Below are 22,514 nucleotides of genomic sequence, written 5' to 3'. Positions count from 1 at the left end.
TACTTTAAATTCAGACCTACTGTGCACTTTGGGCTGGCAGCGTTCCCACATGTTCCTGACACACTCAGTCCAAGTACAACTCCCTCCTCCCTCTTCTCCCACAGCTCCTCCTCCACCCCCCATCCCCCGCCTCCTCTCCCGTGCCCTCCCCTTCCGCCAACAGCAAGGACCACCTGACTTCCTGTTTACCTCTGACCCTTAGCTATCCCCCGCCCCCGCCTTTATCTGGCAGGCCTCCAAACAGACAGGCTGATGGGGCCGGATGCAAACACTCAGAGCGCTTGACAGAGCGAGCGAGCGAGCGAGCCGGAGGGAGGGAGAGAGAGCGAGAGAGCGAGAGAGCGAGAGAGCGAGAGAGCGAGAGAGCGAGAAAGAGGGTGGGCTGTGTATGGATGTTGGGGGAGGTGATTCGGAGAACGTGTGTGAATGAGACAGCCTATTACCATGTGGCCACTGAAGCAGCAGGTTTCCCAGGGGTGTGTGTGAGTGTGCAAAGTGTGCGCGCGTGGTGCACGTGGGTGGTGGGGCGAGGGCTGGGGTGATGCATGGTGTCAAGTTTCAGGGCTGATTATGGCACTGCCTGCCCAGTCTGGACGGCTGGTTGGCTGGGAGTTATATAAACCTCAGAAGAGAGGTCAGGAAGCAACAAAGCTGCACACACGCGCCAACCCTGCTTTCGCGCGCGCACACGCCCTAAGTTGCTTGCTCGCGACACGGCTCGGAGGCCAAGGAGAGGGTATGGACTAGAGGACTGAGCTGCGATACCCTGTCAGATAATAAATCTAAACCAGCAACGCAGGCAGGCGGGAAGGAGGCACCTGCTCAGTGTCAGTGCCGGGGGGTGGCTACAGTAGGCCAGGCCATCAGTATCCATCAGCACACACTTCCATCTCTGTTTTTATTCTATTCAACGAGGGAGCCTTTTGCACCCTTATATTTGAAGCCTCAGGTCTGATAAAAATAACAAACTGAGTGCAAAAAATAATCATAAGGAATACATGTGTCATGTCAAGAAAGCTGGCAAATGACTAATTTACCAGAGCAGATGAAGGCTGGTGTGATATCACAAAAAGGAAAAACCATACTGAGGCTAAATAAGATCATAGATAAACTCAGAAGTACTCTAATTCAAGGATTTTTTTTTGTCCCTGAGATGTCACCGTGGCAGGTCACATTTCTACCAACCACTCAATTTTATTTGTCTCCTACTTGAGAATTATAAACCCTGAGTCGGTGGTTTCTCTCAAAAGAAATATGGAATATATCGTGCCACATCAAGTCCCAACTACTTCAGTGTAAAAAGAACTGACCTGCATGTCGCCTGAAAATACCTGCCATTACAAAACACCCACCTTGTGTTTGACAGGTGCCAATTTAACTCCCTGCTGATATCAGTTTTTTTTTTTTCCAGGTCTAGTCCATGTTGTGATGTTTATTATTCTGCAGCATCGGATCACCAATACACAATATGTCAATCTAACACCAAAAATATGGCAGGAAGCTTGGCTGTGAGGTTTCAAAGAGGAGGGAAAACGTCTTACTTGAGCTATGAAATATTAAATCATCTTTGCTCATTACATCTGAGCCTCTCTTATAGTCAGTTGTGAAAAAACTACAGGTTATGAAAACGTGAAATCATTGATTATCATGATTATCGTTAAAATCAGCCATGCAGCAGCAGTTACTTATTGGTTATTGTATTAGCTGATACCAGTAAGAGATCGGCTGTGGTGTGTGTACAGGGGGGAAACTACAGGTCAGGAGGAGGAGAAGCTGGAAAATACTAAGCTACCAGAGTGAGACTTTAAACATACCATAAAAAAGGGGCGTAATCACAGTCAGACATGAGGTTACTTGACCACTGCTCACTGAAATCTGCTAGTAAGGCAACTAGATGGAGGTGCAACGTCAGCACACAGTCGTGGAAGTGTGGGAGGACTTAAAACGAGGGTTTTCCACAAGGAGCTTCCACAGCTAGCCAGAGAAAAAAGCCAGCTTAGGGGTGTCAAGCCCAAATTCAGTGGCACCTCGCAAATTCTAATGCCCCTATCATATACATCAAGGCTGTCAAAGGCATCAACATCTCAATTTCAATTAATCATACATTTGATGGTCTTAAAAGTGCCAAAGCTGTAAGGCTACACAGATATTAAACATTTGACAAAATGTATTGGCATGTGTTCAGTGAACTGTGTGCAGATTGTTTAAAAATAAAGAAATTATCCTATTTTGTGTGCCGAGGACTATTTTTCTTTTAGCCGTGCATATGGAAATAGAAAGCATGTTGTTTGGAGTACTAGTATTGTGTCAAAGTTCAGAATTCTGGGATTGTGACAACTATAAACCCTGATCTCAATGTCGTGTTTGTTTTAAAAAATCTGTTAAGAATGATCATTCACTACACACATGTAGGCCAGAATATTTTCACATCCAACACTGAATTTAGGGTTTATATCAACTAAACTAGAGTTGGTGATATTTAATGTAGTGAAAAGATAAACCAAGATGGTTTTGGTGAGTTTGACTTGTGTGAAGATTGTTTTACAATGATACTGATTCTGTTTCTGGTTTAACAAAGCAGATTTCTCTCTGCAGGGATCCTTTTTTATGTTTTCAAACAGTAACTTATTTTTTGTGGACTTACCTCGATGGTCAAAGTTGTCAACACGGGCTATATTAGAGCCACTGCAGTCCGTGTTGCAACTGCTGGCTTGGATGAACTACTGGACTGATTACAAAACTTTGTGTACCTGTTAGTCATTTATACACCTCGACATATAAACATAGTGCCAGGTTTAAACATAGAGGAACTGATGTTTAAGTAATGGTGTCAGTACAGACATGTAAAAATAAGTAACAAGTATAATCCTAAAATTTTAAATCAGACCAGAAACTGCTAAAAGGAGCTTTCATTTTTTGGTTGATTCTGGCGGCCCCTGTAGATAAAGGCCTTATGAGCACCACTGCCACATCTGCTCAAAGATAACAGATATTTGTACTCATATAAAGCGCTATCAAATCCAATTAAAAAGACATAACACAAGTGATCGAGAAAAGAAAAAAAAAAGGAAAAAAAACAGATCTCTAATTGAAAATCAACCACAAAAAACCATTTACTGTACAGATCGTATCAATATTGAATTAGACTATTAGACCGTCAGTAAACAGACAAACCAAGACCCTTGCTGTAAATCCAGTAATGCCACAATGGAGTCCATCTTATTGATTGGCAACGCTGCCCATAACAGCCCATTAAAGTCTTCACAAATTCCATCTCACACTTCTTTTGCTGCCATTTTAAAATGCACAAATTATTCATGATTCTCGCCTGAACACGTTAAAGTTCACACGCATGTTTGTTTGAATTTTGATTCATGGCATAATTGCTGAAGACATAATGTTCTACAGAATTTAACCTCTGAATATGGCAACCTGAGACAAATGTTCAGCTGTGAACCGTGGGTGCTCATCAGAGCTGACCACTGCCACCATTGGAAGCCCTAATTAGCCACATTCACTGCGGGGGAGAGAAGAGTGGACAGCTATCCCCTGATGCCTTGCCTGTTCAGCAAACACACCATCAGCAGGCTCTTCACACATCAGTGCACATGAACAGCACAGTCAGCCTGTAAGCATCAACACAGGGCTGGGTGTTGACACAGACAGGGAGAGGCTCGTTCAAATGGCTGTGGTTCATGGCCCCATTTCAATCAAGGACCTTTGCAGATGGCCGAATGGTCTGTGTGGATGGGCTCTGGTCAGGCAGACAACCAGTTCCGCTGTCACCTGCTGCCTGTTGGGGGATAGTCAACGCAGTACTCAACACAGGTGGTGTTTTGGCTCACGGGCATAGGTTTGGTTTCAGTGGTGGTGAGGCATAATGGGTCTGCTGCCAGTAAGAGGACACTGATTAGAGTGATTTAAATGAGTCACTCGAACGGTTACTGTAAAATTTCAAATCATTTGAAAAACAACCTTGTCAGTATGCGGACCATGAAAAAAAAAAAAAAAAAAAAAAACCCACAAGTGCTCTCATGAAAAAATCTCTTTCTGCAGCCCTTCAGCAAAATGTGTTTGTCAATCCAACAACTATTTTCAAAAGAGGAGCACATGGATGTGTTGAAATTTACATGTCCTCTTCCACGTGTGCACATGAAACATCTGTTGCTTTTGCTGCTGGTCATGTGTCACTTGTGGGCCAGGAGGCAGTGTGGATGCTGCTAAGTTACTAGCCAACTGAGGTCCAGGAACCGCCTGAAGCCTGTTACAGCCAGCTAATGCATTCTCTCAACCTCCCCCTCCGCTTCTCGTCTGCCTCTCATGCTCTTCCTCTCTGTCTCTTTGCCTCCCTTTCTTTCCTAGGCTCTTTTTTTTTTTCCATGAGCTACTGCTCTCTCCATCTCCCAACCCCCCTCCCCCCTCTCAAGTGCTAACCACTCTCCTCCACCACGCTCTTTTCTTCCCGCCTGCTCTCACATTCGCATACACACACCCATAGACACACACACACACACACACACACACACCCATAGACACACACACACACCAATAGACACACACACACAGAAACTGTGGCAGCAACCACAACAGCGTGCAACCTCCCCCACACTCCAGCGGGGCAGTGTGCAAGTGCCTCTGGCTTGCCCTGACCCACATCTTGATATAGCCCTAAGTATGCTTACAGCTAAGTCCAGAAGACACTCCTGCCACTCTTAGCCTAATCAGACCTGACCTGCTGTCAGCACACTGGGCAGATCTGCACAGACCATTATCATTTTCAGAAGGCTTTCAAAAAGGGCCCTAGGTACTGCCTCTCCACCACTGATTGCAGGTTCCCTAGTAGACAAAACATGTTCTATCTGGGATAGTTAGTTAAACATTACATGACTGTCTGGATTTTGGGCCATGCTTCACTATCGAGAACACACCTACTAGTAAAGCAGTCTATTCAAATATTACATCTAATTTCTGCTAATTTTAATGTATCAATCTTCATCCTCCCAATTCCCCTCATTAATCCATAGTGAGAAGAAATAGGGGTAAAGGAGAGAGTGTCCAGGCTGTAAGGACATAAATTAAACTTGGGCAAAGAGAATTTCACATTTTGAAGTTGGTTCTGCCACATAACAGTTAAATTGAAAATAACTTAAGTTTGTAATACCTTCTCCTCCTTGAATTCAACAGGTGGTGATTTCCTGGGCTCATGTCCCCTCTCCTGACTGGACTCGCCCCAGGAACAGTTGGAGTTATCCTCTTGGCTGAGAGCAGCCTCCAGCTGGGGCAGTAGGTCAGGCAAGAGGTCCGGAGGCTCCAGGCCTTCCAAGTCTCCGTCCTGAGCATCTGATGGAAGGAGATCGTCTCCCAATGCCTCGAATCCATTAGTGTTGATGGCCCCGCAGTTTTGAGGCTGCTCAGAGGGCAACTGGCTGGCCATGTTGGGGAAGCACCTCATAGATTCCCCAAATATCTCAGATGACTTGCAGTTTCCCTGGGCTTCTCCTGAACAACGCAAGGCCCGGAAAGGACACTCATCTGCCTGGCTGACTGGGGCCCTGGTGTGCTTTTGACTCATAACAGCTGCTGATGGAAACTGACATACTGTCCCTGGGAGCTCAGGCACTGTGGGAGTGAGGGGTGCAGCAGTGGTGGTTGGCCTAGACACTGAGGCTGATGACAAAGGCTGCTGACTGAGAGTAGGTATTTCTGGCTCTCCGGGGTAGGCAGGGTACTGAGCCGGTTGGTAAGCAGCGGCAGAGCATGTGGGCAGGGAGTGAACCATAGATGACGGATGCATGGGGAAGGGCAGGTTAGGGTCTTCAGGTCCCGATCCAGAAAAGGCTTGACCACTCCTGGTCAACTGATAGCTACCCTGCTGCTGCTGCGGTTGCAAGCAAGTACCACTCAGAGAAGCATTTTGACTATCCAAATAAGACTTACTTGGAAGAGCCCTTGAATGGAACCTTTGCCCTCCGACAGCAAGTTGGTGCTGGACCTGCTGCTGCGTATGGTGAATCTGCTGTTGGCTCTGAGATTGACCACCCTGGTGAAAGGAGAAATTGTGATGGTGCTGTTGCTGCAGGGACATTGTCTGTGTGTTAATTTGTTGGTGCTGTCGCTGGTTTAACAGCTGCTGCTGATGACTTTGCTGTTGTTGCAGCTGCTGCTGCTGCTGCCGCATTCTGTGCTGCTGTTCCTGTTGTTGATGACACGGGTGGTGTTGTTGCTGCTGTGTTGGTTGTTGTCTGACATGAATTTGCTGGTTGTGCAGTTGCTGCTGATGACAGAGCTGCTGTTGCTGATGTTGCTGCTGTTGAGATAAGGGGTGGTACATATTCCCATTCTGGTCTTCGTTGCCCCACATTGGACTGCTACTGTTACAGAACAGCCCATTGGATTGAGGTACTTGGCTCATGGCAGCATTGTGGTACTGGCCATGTTGATCTGCAATCAAGCCACTGCCTCCACCACCTGTGCCCCCAGGACCAGGAAATGCCTGTGCCATAGGATTCTGTGCCTTCATGCCAATGTAGTGACCCATCTGCTCACTGTAAGTAGGCATGGTTTGTTGTGAAGAAACTGGCGGCATCATGTCTTGGTGCTTCCCTGAGCCAAGAGGCTCCACTTGGAGCGGCTCAAAGTCGGCACTGAGGTTTAGCTCATCCACAAGTGATGGTGCTGAAGCGAAGCCATCCTCATCCAGCCCTTCCAAACCCCCAACAAAGAGGTTGGGATCATTAAAGAAGTCCATGGCCGAGGCTGGAGGGTAACTGGAACCTTTGAAACTCCACTGGATCCAAAATGGTCCCAATGAGCCTCGCTGTCTACAGAGCTACAGCATGTCCATTATATTGTGTCCCTGTCCCAAAAACAAAAAAAGGAGAAAGAATTAACAACATTAATAATAAGATGAAAATGTGTGGGCTAGATGAACATCAGATAACAGTTTGCACAACAAACAAGCTAATTAATAATTTTCAGGGACAATAAATGACAACTCAAGTGTATTTTTTGCTATATCCTACATTTATCTATACAATATAATATAATGTTTATCTTCCATTTCCCCATCAGTATGCTACTAGAATGATATGAACGGCCAGGCAGAATCAAATATAAAGCTGTCAAATGGCAGGTAACGGCAAGGTCAGAAGGCTCTGGGAGAAACTTGGTACTGTCAATTAGCTTGCCTTTCATGTGTATAGCAAAGCAGCTGGTGCAAACCAACCGCCAGTCATCAGCAGGTGCCTCTTCCTGTACCCCCCTCCCTTTCCACACAGACACACAAATGCACCTCCAACCCCCACCCCCACAACCATTGAAGCTGCCTGCCCTGCTACTGCAGAATGTGTGGGAGGTGCAGACAGCTGATAGAATTTCAACAGCGAGGGACACAAGCAGATGAGGTCTTTTGAGAGAGCGTGTGTGCGTATGTGTGTGTGTATGAGTGCTGCAACCACAGACCAGCGGAAGATGACAGAAGCATACCCAGGTCAGTCATTACATGCTGACTTGCTATGCACACAGTCACACAAAAAGGCCCAAAGACACTTACGTAGTATCTTATCTAACATATACATTACATTTTTTGCATATGACATAGTTGTATTTTTTGGCATTCACTACATTCAATGTAATACACTCTGCATAAGCCACAGTTTGTTTGTTTTTTTATATCTCCAACTATGACAGCCTCAAATTCTCCACGTGTGATCTGTAATCATGTGCTAAATTAGTCACCAAAAAATGATGATGGCAATGATGGACAGAGTGCTCAGAGTACACTCACAATGAGGTCAAAAAGGCTGTGTTTTTTTTTTTTTTTTTATATCAACACATGTAACTAGATATTCTTAAATCCCAATACACATCAGGCACACCGTTAATGTTCTTCCACGGTCTGTGAGCAAACATGGTGAACATGGTCATGCCTGAGCTGTACCTGAGCACTAAAAATGAGGTTCTAATTGGGAATATTTCAAAATTAAGGGTATGTGTTTAGACGTTTATTTGCCCAAGTTGCATGCTTGGTCCATATTTTACTAAAGCACACACATACTATCTGTACTTATCTGTATCACTATTGGTCTTGGTGCTGGAGCCTTTCCCAGTTCACACTGAGTGAGAGGCATGTGTAAACCCTGAACAGGTCCCTGCTAACCACTCATGCTCGCATCGACGCCTACTTGCAATTCTTGAGTCACCAATAAACCTGACCTGCATGTGTTTGTGTTTGGACTATGAGAGGAAACTCAAGTACCTTGAGAACACCCACGCAGGTCCAGTGAGAACATTTAAACTGCGCACGGAAGAGGCCCCTGTCGTTCAGTAGGTCAGGACCCAGATCCTTCTGCTAATCACTGCATCACCGCTCCGTCCTATTTTCATACCAGCCATTCTGTGACTGATTTGTGTCGTTTGTTAGTAGGCTTCTAGAATTCATATGAAAAAATTCTTGTTTTTTGAAGTCACTAATCATAATTTGTCACTCCTGTGGTTGTTCAAATGTCATATAAATCGTGTAGTTTATAAAAACATGAGCCTGTCTGGGTTAAAATAAACATCTATAGCTTAATCATTTACAGTATAACTCATCACCTCTGCCAAAGAGATGTTTTCACCCGTCTCTCTTTGTTAGTTGGTTGGCAGGATTACGCAAAAGCTACTGAACTGATTTCCACAAAACTCATGGAGCATGGATCTCAGCCCAGAACAGCACCAGTGACCTTTGGCGTAGATCCGGATAAAGTGGACGATCCAGGAATGTTTTCCCACTTTCTTTAACATTGCAAGACAGTGTTTTTTGACATGTTTGTTTATTCCTCAGGGTGTGTGGACCTTGCAGATAAAAAAAAAATTCAGTGTATTTTGGCTGCTGGAATATCTGAGTGAATACAATTTGGATCGTAGATCTGGTTAGCTTAAAATATGGTTAAGCAGTTACAGGTGGTTGAACTGAATTTGATATTGCAGGCTTGACTGATTTAAGGCATGTGTTGGGCATTGGCAGAGACATGTGCTTTACTGAGTGCCATTCTAATTTGTAGTGTTGCACAGACAGAATATGTAACCAGAACAGATTATATATCTTGTTTTGAACAGAAATTCTGTTGAGGACCATGGCCAGACTATACACCAAGTGGTGTGTTTGGTACTTAATTCGCACTTGACATTAAATCAATATAAATGTGCAGCACCAGGTTTTATTAACGTTGTTCACATGAACTCAAATAATACACTGAACAATTATAGGTAGAAAAAATCACCAGCAACCATCATCAACAGGTCCCAACAGTAAACTTTTTCTGTTTGCAGTTTGGGCTGAGCTACCAACTCACTCCAGGGTTTTGTTTATGATCCTTTTTATTGGGGAATCACGTGACTGTCTTGAAAAGTGACATTCCTTGTTGCTAATTGTTTTACGCTTCCTTGTCTCACACTCAACAAGCAAAACAAGAGGCCGAACATACTGCTTGCATTAAATGCCCTTGTGCGTGGTTGAACGTCTTGCTTTCCATTTCGGCATTCACGTTAACAGGTTGGAACAGACAACCTCAAGAATTAAGTAACGCGGCTCATGCATGTGTGAAGCAAGGCTGCGGCGAGGCGTCGTCTAAAGATTCAGAGTCTTGTCAAAAAAGAAAAAGACCTGTAGGAAGTCCTCTGGACATCACACCAGCTCTTTACTACAGATTTAATGTGTGTATCTGTAGAATCAGTCACAGCCATGGAGAGGACAGGCCAAGGGCAGTTTATTTTTCCTGTGCACGCTTTTTCTTGTCTACCCGTCTCACTCGCTCTTCTGACGGGGTTAAAGGAAAATTGCATTGTCATATTTATTGATAATTATCAAAAAGGTACACTCCACGTAAAAGCTGCTTGTGGAGGGACACGCGCGAGTGAGGAACAGCTCAGAAACATATCCATCAAGCATGATGCAAGAAGGAACTGTAGACCACAGGTAAAAGAGGGAGGAGACCACACTGCATGAGGAGCAAAATGTGCAAGAAAACTGTGTCTTTTCCGAGTCGTACTGACAAGTTAATTAGACTTTCTCCTACCACAAAAAAAGAAATTTTAAAGTATCTAACAGAGCCGAAACAATTACTCGCAAAATAATCTTTTTAAGAGGTAAAATGTGTCACAATAAGTGTTTTCATGAAATGTTTTAGCTCTGCAGAAATACTCTAATTTTCCACATGTAATAAAACATGCTTGTTTGGCAGAGAACAGGAGAAGTGCCACAACATCATGCATCACATCAACATCAGTCCCCCATGCACTCTACTAGCACTTTCTTATGATAGTGATACTCAGGCAAGATGGGAACTAATCATTTCAGATGACACTACTGGGTTCGTGCCAAACAAAAGACGATATATGAGGTGCTAGTGGTACTTCGGTTAACGAACACAGAAAAAAAAAAGTGGGTGTTGAAAATCCTGCTGATTTGTATGAGCTGAAATCATTTCCAGCTGATATCCTTTTGTCTATAGAATTCAAAGTAAGCTTGAGATACAGTTGGACACAAGCTGAAAGCTGAGACGAGTTAAGGAGTCCATTCAAGACAAATGGACTTCCATTTCTATAGTGTATTTTTCAGTCTACAGACCGCTCACAGCGCTTTGCAACACGTGTCACATTCACCCATTCATACTCTGATGGCAGAGGCTGCCATGCAAGGTGCCAACTGCTCATCAGGAACGGTTTGTGGGTTCAGTATCTTGCTCAAGGATGCTTCGATATGCATCCGGTGGAGTCATGGATTCGAACCAGACCTGACCCGCTCTATCTCCTGAGCTACAGCCACCTCCCTAAGAAAAAAAAAAAAAAACATCAAATATGACAACTGAAGTGTATCATGAAGCATCTTTGAAAGAAATTAGATCTTCTTCCCAGTGTGCCATGGATCCCTGCAGCATATTCCAGATCCTGCTAGCCAAGGCGCTGCTAGCCTTTGAACAACACCTCTAATCTGGCCCTGAGGCACAAAGACCGGTCCCCCCCCTTCCAACACAACCCTGAAACCTCCGTCGCCTGCCAGCTGTTTCCTTCATAACCATGACGCTGTGAGCACCGTCCAGACACGTGCAACTTCATGCCTAAATGTCAACAAGAAGCTCGTGCGTAACTGAGGTCCCGAGGTCGCCATTGAATCCCGGGACTGATGTCATGCAAATGGCCACTTCTGGCGAGGCTCGGTCGAAACGCCGTTCAGATCAGACCGCAACAACTTGTAGCTGGAGGAGCGTCAGAACTGCGGCCGGGTGGCGTGAAGACGGCAACGCGTCAAAGTTTGTCAAAGTAACTGTTGCGACTGAAGACGCGTTTAATGTTGTTTTTTTTTCACGCGTGAGCCTTACAGTGTTTTTAGATGTTACATGAGCGCGGTGCGTTCAAGGCTTTGATTGAAGACAAACAAAAGAGACGCCGGGCTCACCTCTGAAGTCGGCAGCATCCTCTTCATCTCCACCGCAGCAATGGCTCCAGCGCCTAACCCTGAGCGCGGCGGCTGATAAAAGCCGGCGAGGCGGCAATGTGTTGCGCTACTTTTAAGCGCAACCGCTCGCCAAGTGGAAACCAAATGAGCACACGTGGGACATCTGATATTCGGGGGGTTAAAATTGCTAACCCGGCGGGTGTCGAGACGGGGTAGACACGTGCTCCGAGCCGAGCCGAGCCTCCACTTTGGAAGCCACAGGATTCAAGAGGTGTCGTGACGCGAGGAAGAAGAAGAGGAGGAGGGGGAGGGGGAGGAGGAGGTGGAGGTGGTGGTGGTGGAGGGGGGGGAGGTGGCCGGAGATGGATGGAGAGATGTCGACAGCGATGGTGTCCGCGATAGTGCAACTTGTTTGTTATCTCCAGGCGAGTTTCGTTTTCTTTTCCCCAATAAAAGCCGCCGGCGTTTTGGCACCGCTCGCAAGGTGCCGCGTCCACATTAATAAAGAAGTGCGCTTGCGAGCTGAGCCCCGGCCCAGGTTGTCGCTGTCAGTTCAGGACCATCGAGACCAAGAAAAAAAAAAAAAACCCTAACGGAAAGCGAGGGGTACTTTGGAGACACGCGTATTTTCGTATTTTTCATTCAACCCGGCAAACTCTGAGAAAAGTACGACGGATTTATTGTTTTCATATTACGCTAACTTACTGGGGAAAAAGTAAATAAAAATAAATAAATAAATAAAAAACAGCGAGCAAGTTTGGCAAGTGAACAGCGTTCTGTCTGCCGGGAAGATACACACTCAGCAAGGCGGTGTGTCATCAGACAGCTGAGGCGAGCCCCACTGACCGACTGTCACCAATTTGACAGCTCCTCGCCTGAATTAAACCCAACCCGACCGCTCCAAAATTCACGAAAAACATCTACAGAAGAAGGTGTTATTTCTTACCTGAAATGAACCCAAAAGCGCAACTCCGGTGCGTCAACGTAAGGAGAGTGTTATCGGCGAAGTTGGGACTGTGTTGTTTAGTTGTACTCCTGCTGGCGACCACGGCACAGCGGCTCCTACCCGCTGCTGCTGACGTGACTGTGATAACACCGCATTTGCATATTAGTGACCTCCTCTCTGATTGGACCGCCGACAATTTGGCACAATTTCACCCCTGCGTGTGAAAATTAAAATCCGGTCCCCCGGCGCGCGTGCCTTTGGTGCGGTGGCGCCCCCGCACAGCACCGGAGAGCGGCTGATTAAGTGACGGATTCGCGTCTAAAGTCCCCGTGTTGACAGAGTGCATAAGATGGCCGCGTCCGAGCCAGAGCCAATCCGGAGAGGTTTCACTTTCGCACACGCACCGGAGTCGCTCCTCAATGCAAACGTGACAGGAGCGCGGAGAGAGCGGCTCTCCACGCGCGGGTACACGTCGACCTCTGGTGGCTGTCTCCGATACTGTGCTCATATCGATTTTTACACAATTTGTGGCATTTCTGATCTCATTGGGTAGAAGAGCACGATAAGACCACTGTAATGTTTCACAGTGACCCCAGTATATTCGGATTAGGAGACAAGGGGCCCCCTGGGCGCAAACATAAAAGGCCCCTTCATCCGTCCTTTGTAGGTCACCAAGATCAAAAGAGGCCCTGGTATCTCTTCATTGTCTCTTTGTGATAGTTTTGAGTGCCTTTGTAGTTCTGTAGCTTTTCTTTGTGAAAGGTGTGAGTCCCTTTGTAGTTGTTCTCTTTCTCTTTTAGGTCTCCTGGTAGTGATTTGGAGGCTCCGTAGTTTTTTTTTTTTGTGCCACTTTTCTGTCTTAAGTAATCGTTTTGTGTCACTGTAAACATTTTCATTCTCTCTGTGGTCATTTTGTTAAGTCACTTCAGACACTTTGGAACCCCCGGCGCCTGTAGAAAAGTCCATTCATGGACCCCAAAAGCCTCCTAAAGTATCCCAGTAATAAAAAACAATTATAAATAAATGTAACCAAGAGGACTTGTACAAGAATACCATTCTGTTAATGTATTACAGAGTATGTACAGTAGTCTTCACAATAGGAACATGTGGAACATGGATGTGTGCAGTAAAAACCCAAACCATTAGTAGCTGGTGCAATTGTTTAAGAGCAAACACTCCACCCATGCAGAACTTCAACACTATTTACCTTGAGAATAATCATTTCCCCCCCCAGCTATATGACAGCAAGCCAAAGCCATTTATAGAGAACCATGGGAGAGAAAAGATCTGTAAGACTAGACGTGCAATTAAAATCAACTAAAATCAATTTGACTTCAGCCACAATTCACTGAAACGATCATCCCCAAGGTGCGAAAACAAAAACATACACACACACACACAAAAAAAAACTCCAAATCATGACTCAAGTTTTTGGGATCATTTTATTTATTTCAGAGAAAAAGCCATTTAAATCTTAGTGTCATCTATGCAGTAGTGTTCTTTCACAAACCGGAGCAGGAATGGGTTCCTCACAGAACACATAAGAACTCACACGTTTGAAGATGCCGGCAGCCCGAATGGCAGCGTGTCAAGTACACTGAGATTTTCTTTACGCCCTAGTCTTTCACAAGAGCTATAAATAGATCTAACATGTTTTTTCAGCATCGTGTATGATATTCTAATACAGTAATTTAATTCTGGGATTTTCAGACACACATCCTTTGATGATATTTGCAGATTGAAAGCTGCGAGGCAATATTATTTTTTCAATTAATCCAGAGCCCTCTGCAGATGAAGACATCACAGAGGTCACAACGTTACATTTGTCTGACACAACATGAATGTGTTTCTTCGTGTCGTGGAATTTAACTCCGTTCTGTGCTGCTCTGAAACTACTTAATAACTAAATCTTATCAAAATAAATTTCTGAGTTTCCTTCAGATCTATGTAGGATTCCTGCATTTCTTTATGAAGAAAAAAAAAAAAAAACACTTGTAAAAAGGGAGCTTAAGTAACATTTGTAAAGAAAGCTAAGAAAACCAAAAACAATCAGAAAATCCAAGCACTGATGTGGAAACCTCTCTCAAAGTCAAAGCTTAGCACGGCATCCAATATTTACACATCAAACCTTTAATAAACCGAACGGTACATAAGACATTCAAAATGATTTAAAATCAGACAACATAAAATACGAGCTTACTTATTTAGCTTCTCGTTTAAAACCGTACTTGCTCTGCTTTATATTTATATATACTTATATATTAGGAACTATGTAAGACAATAGTTTACACAGTGGAATTAAAAAGAAATCATTTTCCAACGGAACAAAAATAAAAACATGTCAATCAAATTAGGTGATGAAAGGGGGGGATAGGATGTGTCGCTCACACAGCGGCGACTGACAACATTCCAATTGTGACAAATGAACAGTCCTGAGCCAATTTCAACAAGTGGTATAGTTTGTGTATTCCACTATACTTACCGTATGAACACAAATTGCTTTGCTCATACTTCTCAGCTCCTTTTGGGACAGTATGTTCTATCACCTAGCCCAAACATGTGCATGGATCCGAAAAATCTAAATGAGAAAGCTCTTTGATTGCAACACAGCCTAGATGATGTTGCCGAGACATCCAGTTGTCATCGTCGATTTACATATGATACACACTTTTTCCTTATTCTAAAGCTGTTTGAGGAGATGCCTACGAAGCTTTTAAAGCTGAGCGATAACATGGAGATTTAATATATATAGTTCTCCCAAATGTTTCAAGGATCCAGTTCACGTCAACAGCTGAGGTAAGCCAGCGGCGTGGCATCTGAAGCGTGTGCCTCCCTCTAGTGGCTGCTGTGGCGACACTGCAGGTTCAGCTTTGGGGAGAGCCGTCGTCTTTACTGAAGGGCTGCGTCGACCCGGGCTTCACCCAAGACAACCCTGACACCTGCGTTCCCTTGTGGTGATCCTCAGGCCGTCTCTACGGCAACAAAAGGCAAATTAGCAGTTGCGTAACAGGAACAGCTCGACCAATGGTAATGCACACAGCTATCATTCTGGCTCAACCAAAATCTTTGGGCTTTAATTCTGGCAGGAGAAGTGCAATAGTCTGCACTCTCCTGCTCATAAACAATCAGAGATGAAAAACTTGTATGTTTTTTACATTTTTTTTAAAAAAACTTACTTTGTATGTGAACATCCGCTCTTTTGCTTCGTCATGAACAGCTGGGTTCCATGGAGAAAAGCTATCAAATGGATAACAGAGGCAATGCGAGTGTGAGACAAGACAGCAGCTTTCGTCACACTTGCAGGATTATAGGGTGTATTTTTTTTTTTGTGTTCAAGAATGTTAAAAGCAGGGACCGTTCACCAACCTTATTGCGTAGGGATCATCTATCTTGGGCTGGTCAAAAAGATGACTGTTGCATAGTTTGACACTATCCACCACTTTGCTTTTGAACAAATGGACGTCCTTATCATATCTGAAAGGGAAAAAAAAAAAAGAACGGTTTTCTTTACGGCACAAGTGAGACGTGGGTTACAACACAAGCTTAAAACAAACCCAAATCTTTTTGGTATGAAGGTGCTTAAAAGACGAGCATATGGCTGTTCAATGTAAAGTGCTGAGAGAAAAATAGAGCTCCATGATATAAAGCAGCAGGCAGCCAGGATGAATCTTCCTGATCACTTTTTTTTTTTTTTTTTTTTTAAAGATTATAAGTACAACATTTCATTTTGTGCACAAGATTCATCATAATTCTGATTCATTTTCTGATAAATTGTGATGTGATGCATTTTGCCTGCCTAATTTATCATTTATGCCATTAACAATATGCCTCCTTCACAGCAGACATTTCATATTTCATAGCCAGAAAAAAACACATGTATAATTAATGACAAATAATGGTTGGTGCATGTTGGCTTTCAGACACAATTGATACAATAGTGCAGTCATTATAATCAGTTAATATTAAAATTAATTGTTTGAATTTATTAAAGGCTTTTTAATACATATGTTCAGGCAAACACACAGAAAGGCTGCAAATATGTATGTACTATAGGAAAATGTGTGGTAATATTCTTGTTAGTTGGTAATAGCATTTTGTGGTAAAAACAACCGAGAGGAGGCTCAGGCACTCACAGTACAGCAGCCTCTGGATTGAGTGGTTCCACGGTATTGATCTTGTAGAAAATTGTGCGTGCGTACATCAGGACTTGCCAGATGTGGTTGTGATTCCGTCTATCAAAAGCACAACAAAAAGGAAAACGGAGTGGAGAACATCATTCATTCTTTTTGTCTGGAATATAGGTACATGAAATCACTACAGAAAACTAAGAAGACCCAGAAGAATATTCTTTATTTCCTTGACTGCCACTAAACGTGAACAACCTTCCATCACAGGATTTGAGTTACATGTATAACTCTATTTTGTGTAATGACGTTTGCTAGAAATTAAATTAGGTGGACATGTTGTCCCTACGATTTCAACAGCATATTTAAAAGTGCACTTTGTAGTTTTGGGAAGAAATTGTTATCAGAAGAGAAAGACAGTTGACAGATTTTTATTTTATGCCTTCACCAACTACATAAAACAAACTTTCTTAAAATTTCCATGACTGAATAAACTCAATAAACTAACTGACCTTAAAAAAGGGACAAAACAATTTCATACCTTCTAACCATGTTTATATGTGGCAGACCCTGCCAACTTTCGAGCTTTATACAGTGTTCTGGGGACTTTATTTTCCTCTGAGAACAGCTTGTTTATTAAGTTATTGAAAAAAAATGTACTTGTATTTTGTACTTTGTATTATTACCTCATTAATATTGTAAATACCAAAATTCAGAGTTCGAGTTTCTTCTCCAAAACTACAAAGTGCTCCTTTAATGTGTTTTTACAATTTTCTTCTTAAAGTGTTTTCCTTTCAGACTCATGCCATTTATTCCAAAAGACTTTCCAGACCAGATTTTAATTTTAACTTAAATATTCACTCTTGAAAAAGGTGAACAGGACAACACAGTGCATAAGCTTTAAAGCCAACTGCATACCTCCATTTGGTAAAAGCTCTTCTGACATCAAGCTCTCCAGACACAGGGTCAACAAGAGGATGGAAGACTGGGATGTCAAACACTAGTTTCTGAAACAAAGCACAAGAAAGAGAGGAGGAGAATGTTTTGTGACTTTTTAATGGACCTTTTTCCCCAAACTGTTACAGGCCTGGAAAATCATGACAAAATGTTTTTTTATTGCCTATGACCTTACAAAACTTGACGATAAGCATAAATACTGAGAGTTAAAGCACACTCCAAGCTTTTTGTTTTTATGTGAAGGGTCGAAAAGGGGAAAAATATAACTTGTCAAACAGGGACATTGTACTTACTGGACACTCTCCATCTGGATAGTTATCTGGAATATACACAGTGAATTTGAAGACTCCATCTTGGTACAAGCCATGTCTGATGAATATGACTCCAAACCACACTAAACAGAGGGAGACATATGACACTTTAGAACCTTTACTTCTATCAACACAAGTATGAACCATGCTGCACCAGGCAGTGTAAATGCACAGTTAACAGTAACAGTTCAGAAACTGAAACCTTTAGAATAATAACCAAAACATTACACCTTTATTTGCATCTGTTTTTCGCAAGTAGATGTTGAGGATTCAAAAAGGAATCAATGAGTAGCCACATTTTATTATTGTATAGATGAAATATGCATCTTCAAAAAGAGGGTCCTTACTTAGTGCAGACTTGTAGGATGGCTGGACATAAATTCCAGGGAGTTTCTGCTTAATCACTAGTGTGCTGCAGGTCACATGGTAAGAAGAAGATCAGTTGAAAATGGAGAAAACATGCATGAAACTTATTTTCTTATAAAAAGGTACCAAATTAAAGGAATAATTCAAACCTAATTAAATAAAGAATAAATATGTGCATATATAAAAGCAGGTGCTACAAACATTTTTAAAAGTAACCTCAAGTTTAAACTTGAAAGAAGACAATGTGCCAGGGGATTCAAAATGAAACTTTTAAATCGGATACTGGAGTAATACTTACAACTCAGCCAGCAGAGAGTACTCCAAATAAAAGGGGCCATAAGAGGCGTGTGTGCCATTGGCCGACTGGGCTGGCGTGCCCGTTGTCACAGGCTTGGTAATGGGGGCTGCATTCTTCGGAATGGGTGGAAGCTGCTTTTTGCCAAAAGGCAGACGAGCTGGGCTAGCTCTCTGCTCCCCATGCCCGCTCTGTTCTTCGTTGTCAGATCTCTGCTGTTAAGTGTGAGAAATAACAGGAATCTCAACACACATCAACTGTAAAAACAATAAAATTGGCTATGTGAAAGAACAGGCTGTTGTAGAGTGTTGGGAGAGCCAGATAAGAGAAGGCTACTCTTTATGAGCCATTTTGCCCAGTCAAGAGTAGACCCAATGGCCCAGGGCAGTGACCATATGCTTTGACCAATCTCTCAAGTTACACTGCCCATCTGGTTTGCAGTTTATCAGGAAGCAGTGTCTAGACAAGAGCAAGTGCCCTAAAGTACAGCTATACTGTTGCTTATCAGAATGATAAATGTAGATACAGTAGGAATGCATCAAGAAGCCACACAAATGCTGCCGATGACGCATTCAAGTATGCTAGGAATACCGACGTGAATAGTGCACTAAAGATCTAGATTTCTCATTGTTTGAACTCAGACTTGACTACAGAATGTTTCTCTGACTAGGCAGGAAAACAATCACACCCATGCTCAAGGTACATTGCTTGTCCCCTCCCTACCTCACCAAAGTTGCATCAGCATGCTGAAATGTACTTCCCCTACCCCTTGGCTGGTGAATATTCAATCAATGTCCTAAACCACCGACACCAGTAACACTTTACAGTATCCACACTGAGATTCTAGTCATACAAATTTGAACAAACTGGCCAATTTCATATGGGAATTCCATATCCAAAAACAAGCAGGGGACTACACCCTGGAGTACTGGAGTATTAACAATTCCAGTATAACGAGATTCCTAGAAAACCGAATACAAGTGGGAACAGGTGTAGGACTTTAGACCCAACTTATACAAGCTAGCGGCACAATATCAGAACCAAGTATTAAACTGAAAAAAAAAAAAAAGGTAGCAAGGTCTCAAAGATAGTTGTGTACAACCTTTACATTCAAGCCAACTTAAGATCAATGTATATGGTTATCTGTGAAAGATAACGTGGGTTTAATTTTGATGGATATGTACATCATGGTTTCATAAATAAAACAATTTGAATGTGTTGGCTCTCATTTGCATGTTTGGCACCATAACTGGGCTGTAAAGTCGTTGAATGAGTCTAATGTCCAGCTCTCTAAAGTACATACCAGGACTACCATGCCCAGCAGATTTCACATACTTGCACAGTGCGATCTACCAGCTAACACTCCACGTTGATGCCTCTTTACATCCTTCAGTTGTATTACTGAGCATGTTATCAATGTGTTTACCTTACGACTTGTATTGGCAGACATGCTCCAGAAGGGGTTAAGGTTCATTACTCATCCAGAGGTTCGGATTGGTGTCCCTCTTTTCTTATGTAGGTCCCACGACAAGTGCTGTCGGGGCCATCCGCTGCTGCGATGGAAAGAAAACACATGAAACAAACGACTGGTGCTGTAGTTCAGCTCAGACACGCACACAAACAACTTGAAACCTACACGCAATCTAACGTGTAATGCTGATCTTATATTGTCTGGCTAACACTACAGCTGTATATCGTCGAAACTTGACAGTTGTCTTTAAATATCGCGCAGACAAAGTAAGATACAAAAGAGACAGCCGAAACTCCGGGGTGATTTAAAATAAGGGATTGTTTGGGTTAAGTTAGCACAACGTTAGCTTCGTACTAACTCGGCTGTTAAAGGGAGTGTGCTAGCTTTAACTGCCAGTAGTACCGAAGACCTCGAATAAGTCTTTGTCTAACAACTGATGGTAGTAACGTTAACTGATCAACTCAGCTATTTAACTTTACTATTAATATCGTGGCATGTCAAGTTAAAGTGTCATTCACAGCAACCTGAGGATACCGTGCTAACGTTGCGTTAGCAAACGTTATGCACCCACAATAGGTGGACAGTGATTTAACCTTAGCTTGCAGTTGGAAATCTGACTAAACACTCTTCCGATGTCTGAGATTATTAATGTTATTGTCTGCAAGCTGTCGTTGTCTCACTTGCTTTCCTGGACACACTTAATGTTGTTTTGCTATAGCATTAGCTTACAATGCTACCTTTTTGTGTTGTACAGAACTTGACTATTTCTCAAACGTTAGCCGTTAGTGTAGGTAAGCGCTGTGATTTAACTCACCGTATTGGCTAGAGAGCTGTGAAATTCGCTGTAACAGAGATGTTAGCGTGTCTCCGGGTTCAATTTTCGCACAAGCTGCTCAGCTGTTCGCCTTTCCTTTTGGAGTCATCTCGGCTAACGGGCTACCGCTGGCTAGCTAAATAATTTGACAGAAACCGGAGTTCAATCTAACCCTAATTGAGGGGCGTTTCGTTGTGCAAAGCGCGGGTTCTCATTGGTCCAAGGGATAAACGTTCTCGCAGTCGATTTGCTGGCGGCTCCGTCACGTGACAAGGAAAAGAGCATTTCAGTGAGAAAAAAGTGCTGATGTAAACATGGCTTGCTGTCAATCAAACGTATGTACAGCTGCTCTGTTGGTGTTCTCCACAGTTTTTTATCGTCGCCACAGCCTAAAAGGTAAAAAGAGGAAGCTGTTTTTCACAGCAGACATTTTGCCTTGAAAGAGCACAGGTGGCGCTAATAACATGCATAATGGCTCCATTAAAGGGTAACTGCACATTAAAGTTACAGGTCTAGTTTAGTACTACTGCATGAGCCACTGTGAACAAAATATTAGACATTATTTTGTGGTTGCAGAGGAAGCTGCATGTAATCTGATAAGATGGCTCAGAAGATGAAGCCTTGATCGTTTCCTTCTATCTGTGCCCAAAAAAACAAAAAAACAAATTGCAGCTTCAGATTGGTGAACACAGCGACATCTGGTGGCATGTACAACTCAAAGCAGCCCTTCAAAACGTGCCGAAGCACTACAGTCACTCCTCGCTGTTAATAACATACATGTGAGCAAACCAAGTTCTACAAAATCTGTATAGTTTTGTTTGGAAGTCCCACATTAAATACAGATGTTGTTGTGCAATATGTTACAGAAAAATAATGATGTGTTGTCCTTAAAAGCTGAGATATAAAATATTTTGCTATAACACAAAACATTAATGTAACATGTGGTGTGGGTTAGTGTGAGCGCCACTGTAGGCTCATGTTTTATAAACTGATATGTGACATTTCATTTGAGAGGCACGCGACTTGTCACTTTTGATTTTCAAGCATTCTCAAGGTGCATTTTCAAGCTTTTCCAGCAATTTACAGCTGTTTTGAATAATGAATTTAACACACAGGTCTGCAGACTTAGAATTTCACTTCATTGCATTAAATTACATCTTATTGTTCTATAAAAATCCCAAATTATGTTTAAATTTCAAGATTAATGTAATTGTTCTTACGTGATACGAGACTGCTTAACAACATTTTTGTTCTATTCTGCAAGTGTCATTGTAGCAGTGATGTTACGGACAGGTTTAGTCACTCTGCAGAGCTGTTAGTATGATAGGACAGATTTATGTGAAACCCAGGGCCAGACAGCATTCTGCAAAAGGGTGACAAAGACAACCCATATATTTGTTAATACCTGTTTTTATTGTAATGTAATAATAATGTATTCATTAAATGCATTATTACTATTTCTGTGACAGCTGTGGTCCTCCATATGAGACTCAATGAGTTGCCAGCCATAGATATCAGACTGACTCCTTTGTAGAACTTAGTCGAATTCATTTACTACAGAATACTTACTCAGTAAAACAAAGATGGAGAACATTAATATTTTAAAGGATCTTATGGCTTTATTAATATAAAAATAAAAAAACAGTCAGAGCGACAGGAGTTGCTGAATGCATTGATGTAGATCGAGACTGATGAGGGAACGACAGCGAGTTAGAAAAACTGTTACTTTCCGCTTTCCTTCTAGACATTCAGGCTTGAAGTCAACATGGGCGCTTCTGTGGGTTATTCCCACT

The 22,514-nt window shown here is 42.8% G+C and overlaps 2 protein-coding genes across 10 annotated transcripts in view; both read right to left on the bottom strand.

Annotated features, from left to right (window-relative positions):
- chd9 (chromodomain helicase DNA binding protein 9) overlaps nt 1-12,566 on the bottom strand; it is a 70,040-nt gene extending 57,474 nt beyond the window's left edge. For 3 of the 6 annotated variants that reach the window (XM_037094348.1, XM_037094350.1, XM_037094351.1), the window contains exons 1-2: nt 11,438-11,711; nt 5,162-6,856 (exon numbers count right to left, since the gene is read on the bottom strand). In XM_037094348.1, coding sequence (XP_036950243.1) covers nt 5,162-6,748 — 1,587 coding nt within the window. In that variant the 5' untranslated portion in view covers nt 6,749-6,856; nt 11,438-11,711. Of the gene's footprint in view, nt 1-3; nt 85-5,161; nt 6,857-11,437; nt 11,712-12,383 lie in introns of those variants that run through there. The other 3 variants (XM_037094349.1, XM_037094354.1, XM_037094352.1) reach the window with 3 other exon arrangements.
- A 1,240-nt stretch (nt 12,567-13,806) lies between these two features.
- LOC119018422 (akt interacting protein) lies at nt 13,807-20,923 on the bottom strand. Of its 4 annotated transcripts, none has more exons than XM_037096077.1 (10): nt 20,722-20,923; nt 19,863-19,989; nt 18,440-18,648; nt 18,123-18,187; nt 17,758-17,858; nt 17,426-17,514; nt 16,517-16,615; nt 15,750-15,857; nt 15,560-15,620; nt 13,807-15,355 (listed from the first exon to the last, which is right to left on the bottom strand). In XM_037096077.1, the coding sequence occupies exons 2-10, from the start codon at nt 19,908-19,910 to the stop codon at nt 15,248-15,250; spliced, it is 888 nt and encodes a 295-aa protein (XP_036951972.1). In that variant the 5' UTR covers nt 19,911-19,989; nt 20,722-20,923; the 3' UTR covers nt 13,807-15,247. The 4 variants fall into 4 exon arrangements, with proteins under 4 accessions (XP_036951972.1, XP_036951973.1, XP_036951970.1 ...); XM_037096078.1 differs by having other exon boundaries at nt 19,863-19,986; XM_037096075.1 differs by having other exon boundaries at nt 18,440-18,651; nt 20,722-20,922.
- Between the last annotated feature and the right edge of the window lie 1,591 nt (nt 20,924-22,514).

This window comes from Acanthopagrus latus, chromosome 4, assembly GCF_904848185.1.
Source record: "Acanthopagrus latus isolate v.2019 chromosome 4, fAcaLat1.1, whole genome shotgun sequence".
Classification (NCBI taxonomy): domain Eukaryota; kingdom Metazoa; phylum Chordata; class Actinopteri; order Spariformes; family Sparidae; genus Acanthopagrus; species Acanthopagrus latus.
Note: the sequence above shows the minus strand (reverse complement) of the source record. Positions and strands in the feature narration are given on the sequence as shown.

Coding starts and splice junctions, on each gene's coding strand:
- LOC119018422 (XM_037096075.1), bottom strand. CDS start 19,910: ATGAACCTTAACCCCTTCTGGAGCATGTCTGCCAATACAAGTCGTAAG. Junction 17,859..18,122: donor ATCCTACAAGTCTGCACTAA/GTAAGGACCCTC, acceptor CCCTCTGTTTAG/TGTGGTTTGGAGTCATATTC. Junction 17,515..17,757: donor ATCCAGATGGAGAGTGTCCA/GTAAGTACAATG, acceptor GCTTTGTTTCAG/AAACTAGTGTTTGACATCCC.